This window comes from Camponotus vicinus, unplaced genomic scaffold (assembly GCF_025532165.1).
Source record: "Camponotus vicinus isolate PSW18456_S1 unplaced genomic scaffold, iyCamVici1.0 SCAF_6, whole genome shotgun sequence".
NCBI classification, from domain to species: domain Eukaryota; kingdom Metazoa; phylum Arthropoda; class Insecta; order Hymenoptera; family Formicidae; genus Camponotus; species Camponotus vicinus.
Window position 1 is genome coordinate 17,432,148 of NW_028141978.1, and position 7,664 is coordinate 17,439,811.

The following is a 7,664-nucleotide window of genomic DNA, read 5'->3' on the forward strand; positions in this document are numbered from 1 at the left end:
TAAACAGTAAACTCGTTATCGTGTAATCTGTATTGTGTCAATCGAGTGTGAGACTAATAATCGAAAAAATTTCGATGTGTCGCGCATCTCTAGCAATCATAACCGTGCAGCAGATAACAATACATAGCACGAAGATTCGCTACGCTGCTACAAGGTGAGTGAGCAAGTGAGTAAGCAGGTGAGTGAGTGAGTGAGTGACCGAGAGAGTGTGAGTGAGAGACTGAATAAGAGAGTGTATGAGTGTTGCGTAAAAGAGAGAAAGAGAGCGAGAAAAAAAGTGCGTGCGTGTGTATGAATGTCTGTCCCTCCTACCCTCCCTCTCTCTCTCTTTCTCTCTCTCTCTCTCTCTCTCTCTCTCTCTCTCTTACGCACACACTCCGCCATACACACATCGCGTGTAGCAATCAGCTGATTGCAACGTCGGACGGCCGGCGATCCGGAACAACTTTTCATTATTAAAATAACGTTATTTTAAGGAACACGTATTTCTGACGTAATTCTAAGACATTTTCTTCTTTACCAAAATTTTATTTAAAGCATAATTTTATGTTATAAGATAAAATAGTTAGCGACTCATGCGGTGATAATCACCCGTCGGGCGGTCAGCTGCGCCCGCGCTCGCGGCACGCCGCGCCGCTCCTGCCTGCCTTCTGTACCCGACGCATGATTTACTAACTATTTTTGCTCATAATTCAAAAACTACGCTTCAAATCAAATTTTGGTAAAGGAAAAATTGTCTTAGAATGGTGTCAGGAATACGTCATTTTAAAGACATAACGTTTTTCAGGATCGCCCTGTATAGAAGAAATTGCCGAAATTCTGTTGCTTTATATTTTGTATATGCATCGAGTGATCTAGGACGTCTTACAAAATCAGATGGACAATATGCTGTAAGTATGTTTAATCGTCTAGATATAGTGCAGATGGATTTTGCTGATAATTTCGATAAGCGTGAATATTTTCCATGTACCCATGCAGATAACAATTTTTTCATGACTCCTAGGCACACAAGATGCATATATTCAAAGGGAACTTGTGATACCATTCCCATCGGTAACATAGACAGTGGACTTTGGCCATCTTTATGATGATTTTCATCTATACATTGAAAATATTCTTTATCGCTGCGAAGAGAATGCTTACTACCACAATAAACATATCTTCCTTTACATCGTACACCAGAAACTTTACATTTTGAACATGGTTGGCTAGAAATATGACTTCGATGATTCAAGATGAAAGCACGAGCTGGTGCATCAGCTATGAAACACCTTAAACGTAATGGTAATTTAATATTATTGAAAATTATACCTCCATTTACTAATATTTTCTTAATATCAGCAATAAACTTTTCAAAAAATAAATTTGGATCATATGGTTTTACAGTACCACGATATATTCCTACTATTATTGGCTTTGCGAGTTTAATATTCGCAATTCTACATTGTATTGGCCAAATATGAATGCTTCCTGATCTATCTACATAGCAACCATCAGTATTGAAATCTATTTCTAATTGATCAGGAAGGGATACAGTTGGAAAATGTGAAAGAAATTGAGAAATTTTTGTTTCTATTCCAAAATGAACGTATTCACCTGGTTCTACTTTGAAGATAGCAATTTTATCTCGAGGAGTATTTAGAAGTGTTCTTGCATCTTTCGGTAAGTTTTCAAAACAAGGATGTGTGCGAAGAAGTGACAGAATACTGTTACATTGGACATGATTTAAATTATTTTTTATGAAACAAGATGCCAATCTTTCTTGAAATGATGACTCAACTGAGGATGTATTACTTGTAAGAGAAGATGATGAATCACTATCATTAGAAAGACTATTATCCTCCACGTTTGTAGAAAGTGTATTACTATAAATATTTTCAAGATTGACTGAATTTAATTCCGCATCTAAAGAACTCGAGGTACATGGAATATCCTTAACAGTAAATTGTTGTCTTTCACAATTTTGTAATGATTCTTTGTAATGTAAATTATTTTTAATTTCAGACATAATTCTTTTCCGTTGTTTAATGGATAATTTGTGAAAACATTTTCTCGAGATGGAACATTTAAATGGTTTCATAGTTACGTATATATCGTTGATTCTCTGCACGAATCTGCTATCTCAGAAGATTTTCTGGAAGGCTTTTGCTGCTTTTCTCAAAAGATTTTCTGGAAGAATCCTTAAATCTTCGAACTCCTGGAAGAATCCTTAAATCTTTGAACGCCTGGAAGAATTCTCTGTATCAGATGATCCTCTGCTGTATATCGTAATGATAATCCTCTCGGCAAGCACTGTGTATCACTGTAATAATATTCTGATCCGATCGCTATTGCTGTTGAATGCAGAATAACGCATATTATAACGACAAAACAACCGATATATAACAAAACAACCGATATATAACAAAACAACCGATACATAACAACTAATTCGATAATCATTTGTTAAATAAATGATATCGAATTAGTTGCTATGTACTGGTACTATCTATATCTATATCTTTCAGATATCTATAGATGTCTTAAAGATATCTGAATAGACAAATCGATATTGGGAAAATAAATGATATGTATAGCATGACAATATTAATTTTATTAATTAAAAAGAGCTGTTGCAAATAATTATTGAATAAAGATCAAGGGAATATCATACACATAGGGAAATCTTAACAATCCAGATCAACGTGCATTGTAATGTCGTTGACAGAAATAAAATAATATTTGTACAAATAAGCATTATAAATTAACATAATTTGTTTGAAAAAATTAAGTATATCTTAAAAAACTATAGAATTACTACGAGTTATTTACTGCTAGCATTTGAACATTTGCAAACATATACAAAATATAATATGTCGTTTAATTATAATTATAAAGTTACATTTTATTATACAAAAAATTATAAATATTTTGAAGTATTGTATATGCTTGTGGACAAGATATTTTTTACAAATAGATTACGTTTTCAACAATGTGCGTATATTCAGTTCATTATTTTTATAAAAGAAATGCATTTTTCTATTTCAAAAAGTTAAATTATCTTATACTTCGCGTTTGATTGCAGTCGAGGCTTCTTCCATTTTTTCTTTCAACATCGGATCACTTATAGTCACAGCCGCATTTTTAACATCTCTCAAGGTTTCGCCGAGTTGCTGTATGCATCGAACGATAATTCCCTCTTGAACGTTCGTCATTTTCATGATCTCCGCGAACGATTTAGCTTGCGCCTATTCGTAGACAACTTCCACCAAACCGAAATTCAATGACGGTATAGTCGACAATTGATATTGCTGCTCTAACGTTCCGCATGCACCTTGTTCATTATCCCACAACCCTGGAAAAAAAAACATTGTTTTAGCTTTCCAATGCTCTTAATTATTCGATATGTAATTTTTTTTAAACTTTATTAATTAAAAAAAAGACAATTGATGACACGTACATTAGCGAGATTTGGTGTGAGTGTAGGTTCTGAATCTGTGCGTTGTTGAAAGATCAGTGCTGATAGCAGCGCTACTATTTCTGCTGGTTGTAAAACTGTTAACATATTCTTGAGAACCAGCTCCGTTATCAGCAATTCATTACTACTCATTTGCAACGCGACTCTTCCTTTTAAAGCAACTGCAAATCAATATTAATTGTGTTAAAAAGAAATATTATTCACATGCCGATATATTTAAAACAAGTTTACCATTGCTGTCGAGTTTTCTACAATTAACATCTGCCACTTTAAAATCCTTGCGCTCGAAAACAGCGGGTTTCAACAGAACCCCAATCACTATACCACTATAAGTGTCATGGAAGAATAAGGTATCGTAACCATCCTGGAGAAATAAAAGAAAAATAGATGTAGAATACAAAAAAAGATTTAGATATAGCAGTAGCGTCAATCATGATAATACAAATATATAATTTTTTTTCTTTCTTTGTTTTTAAAGCGTGCATAAACTCATTCATACAATTTAACAATACAATCGATTGTTAATTATTTCAAATACTAACTCTTAGATCTTTCAGGAAACATTGCACAGGATCAAAGTCTATGACTGGAATTTTTTGAAGTGAATGCGCTTTATACAGATGCAGATCAACGATTTCCATTATTGGATACATCGACCACATGCAGTTTTCTAGGATTCATATTTGACTTTAGATATAACAAACAGTCATATTCTTGTAGTGAAGGGCGAAATATAGGTTTTATATCCATATTATCGAACAATAGATTGTCAAATAATCTTAATGATTCCTTCGCGAGTGCACTCATACGATTTAAAATCAACTGATGGCGCTCTCCTTGTCCACAAGGATTTCTGTTGATAAGAGGTAGATATGAATACGGGTGGTAACGAAGCGCGAGTTGTATTAAATAATGTTTCTACGGCGGAGATTTCTTCATCTGGAAAAAAATTTAATGTAATATATTAAAAATATAAAATGTCTTAATATCGCTAGTCAATTAATCAAAGGATTAATTAAAATAATGTATTCGACCAAACTAGCCAGAAATTTTTGTCTATTAATACGACGTTTCGACCATATGGTTGTGGTCCTTATCAAGTATATACTGGAATAAAGATTTATAATTAATTTATTCCAGTATATACTTGATAAGGACCACAACCATATGGTCGAAACGTCGTATTAATAAACAAAAATTTCTGGCTAGTTTGGTCGAATACATTATTTTAATTGATCCCGTAATTTATTTACATTATATATATATATATATATATATATTATATATATATTATATATATATATATATATATATATTTATTTATTTATTTACATTATATATATATATATATATATATATATAATGTAAATAAATTTAAAAGCAATTACACATAGATAAATTTGGAATAAAAGAGATTTCATTTCTGTTTATCTTTTTATATATCTGAATATATATAATAAATAATAGAATAATAAATAGAATATATAATAAATTTTCCGGGTAAAAAAAGAAAAAGAGAAAAATTTATCAATTATTTCAGTAATTTAATTAATTATTTAAATAATTATTTTATAATGATTCATTTGCAAAAATTTTTACAGTAATGAAAAATTGGAAATATATCAAAACTTACTAATCATTTCACCATTGAAATTAATGATGACAGGATCAGTATTCCAATGAGATCTTGCAACAACTTCTGGAAATCATAGAAATGCCACTTGCAGCATCTGAGCTGGTTTATAAGGTTCTGGCATTAAATATATCGACGTCATAAGCAATTCAATTACAACTTCCGATACGTGAGTATCATCTAACAATTGTGCTGATAACCACCGTTTTGCCAAACGGCAAGCAGGACCGAATGATGGTTGTTGAGAATGATGGTTGTTGAGAATGATCAATCTATGAAAATGAAAATTGAAGATATATATCACGGAATGTCTATTTCGAATCTTATAAAAAATTTGCTGAACAGTCTCTCTCTCTGATCTTTTAGATATTTTTGTTAAAAATTTTAGATAAAAAGAGAGAAAATCCTAAAGATTTTTTTAGTACAATTTTCTAAAATAAGTTTATTATTGTATATATACTGTATATATATATATATACAGGGTGATTCAAAATAACCCCTGTGTCCCTGAAATGACATATTCTTGAATCAATTCTAAGACGATTTTTCCTTCGGCAAAATTTCGTCCGAAGCTTAGTTTTTGAATTATTAAAGGAAGTAGTTAACGTATGACGGGTCGAATACAAGAGGCAGGCAAGGGTGGCGCGATTCACCGTCAGACGCGGGAGCTTACGCGGGGCGCCTGCTGCGATTAGCTGATCGCTATACACATACAGACACACATGCGAACACATACATTCTCTCTCTGTCTGCTGTCTGTCTGTCTGTCTCTCTCTCTCTCTCTCTCTCTCTCTCTCTCTCTCTCTCTCTCTCTCTCTCTCTCTCTCTCTCATTCGCTCACTCACCTGTAAATTTTTTTTTTTTTTTTTTTTACGAGAGAGGGGAAAATGCATTTTATGCATACCCACCGGTCGATCCAGTGAGTTATGTGGGACTCGAGTACCAAGTCGAATTACCAACTCGGTACTCCCTACCCACTAAAAACCCCTCTCTTTTCACGAATTTCCTTTAACACACTGTCCCTCTGACTTCCCGAGATCTGTTTTCACATAACGTCAAAAAATAGTTATTATTACCTTGTTCGATGACTTTTGATGTATTGCTGTAATTGCTTGAAAGAGAAATGAATTTTCCGATAGATCGTACGTTCTCAAATTTAACGTAGATATCACGTTGCAAAAGACAAGAAATCCACACTAAATTATTAACTGAAAGTTTTTCTTCTTTCATGAACTGTATTCTTTTATTAAACTTTAACGTAATCACATTTATTTACTCACTCGATGAGACGAGAAATTTACTAATGACTCTATCACTAATCACTATTAATCACTGTCGAATAATAATTGTTGGCGATTAAAAATCACTCGATGAAAGAAACACGCGCGGACACGTTACTACACGACGCGACGACGCGACAATGCGACGATAATTACGACTCGGCGACTGCAAGCAATTTTTTGTCATGGTAGGTTGCGGTATGTTAAGGTACTACTGGCGCTATCGAACGCGATCATGTGTTCGATTGAAGAATGCGGTAAACATAATAAACATTTAACATGTTAATATTATTATTATGTTAAATGTTTATTATGTTTACCGCATTCTTCAATCGAACACATGATTGCATTCGATAGCGTCAGTAGTACCTTAACCTACCGCAACCTACCATGACAAAAAACTGCTTGCAGTCGCCGAGTCGTAATTATCGTCGCATTGTCGCGTCGTCGCGTCGTGTAGTAACGTGTCCGCGCGTGTTTCTTTCATCGAGTGATTTTTAATCGCCAACAATTATTATTCGACAGTGATTAATAGTGATTAGTGATAGAGTCATTAGTAAATTTCTCGTCTCATCGAGTGAGTAAATAAATGTGATTACGTTAAAGTTTAATAAAAGAATACAGTTCATGAAAGAAGAAAAACTTTCAGTTAATAATTTAGTGTGGATTTCTTGTCTTTTGCAACGTGATATCTACGTTAAATTTGAGAACGTACGATCTATCGGAAAATTCATTTCTCCTTCAAGCAATTACAGCAATACATCAAAAGTCATCGAACAAGGTAATAATAACTATTTTTTGACGTTATGTGAAAACAGATCTCGGGAAGTCAGAGGGACAGTGTGTTAAAGGAAATTCGTGAAAAGAGAGGGGTTTTTAGGGGGTAGGGAGTACCGAGTTGGTAATTCGACTTGGTACTCGAGGCCCACATAACTCACTGGATCGACCGGTGGGTATGCATAAAATGCATTTTCCCCTCTCTCGTAAAAAAAAAAAAAAAAAATTTACAGGTGAGTGAGCGAATGAGAGAGAGAGAGAGAGACAGACAGACAGACAGACAGAGAGAGAATATATGTGTTCGCATGTGTGTCTGTATGTGTATAGCGATCAGCTGATCGCAGCAGGCGCCCCGCGTAAGCTCCGCGTCTGACGGTGAATCGCGCCACCCTTGCCTGCCTCTTGTATTCGACCCATCATACGTTAACTACTTCCTTTAATAATTCAAAAACTAAGCTTCGGACGAAATTTTGCCGAAGGAAAAATCGTCTTAGAATTGATTCAGGAATATGTAATT

At 33.9% G+C, this 7,664-nt stretch overlaps 2 protein-coding genes across 4 annotated transcripts; both read right to left on the reverse strand.

Moving 5' to 3' along the window:
* Window positions 1-760: 760 nt before the first annotated feature.
* Window positions 761-2,890, reverse strand: LOC145973759 (uncharacterized). The gene has a single exon (XM_083103334.1). The coding sequence runs from the start codon at window positions 2,078-2,080 to the stop codon at window positions 761-763; it is 1,320 nt and encodes a 439-aa protein (XP_082959460.1). The 5' UTR covers window positions 2,081-2,890.
* A 10-nt stretch (window positions 2,891-2,900) lies between these two features.
* Window positions 2,901-5,345, reverse strand: LOC145973051 (uncharacterized). 3 transcript variants are annotated; one of them, XM_083102200.1, is made up of 5 exons: window positions 5,103-5,345; window positions 4,000-4,396; window positions 3,689-3,821; window positions 3,440-3,618; window positions 2,901-3,334 (listed from the first exon to the last, which is right to left on the reverse strand). In XM_083102200.1, exons 2-5 carry the CDS (start codon window positions 4,117-4,119, stop codon window positions 3,296-3,298), a joined length of 471 nt encoding a protein of 156 aa, XP_082958326.1. In that variant the 5' UTR covers window positions 4,120-4,396; window positions 5,103-5,345; the 3' UTR covers window positions 2,901-3,295. The 3 variants fall into 3 exon arrangements, with proteins under 3 accessions (XP_082958326.1, XP_082958327.1, XP_082958324.1); XM_083102201.1 differs by having other exon boundaries at window positions 4,000-4,310; window positions 5,091-5,345; XM_083102198.1 differs by having other exon boundaries at window positions 5,091-5,345.
* Window positions 5,346-7,664: the final 2,319 nt, after the last annotated feature.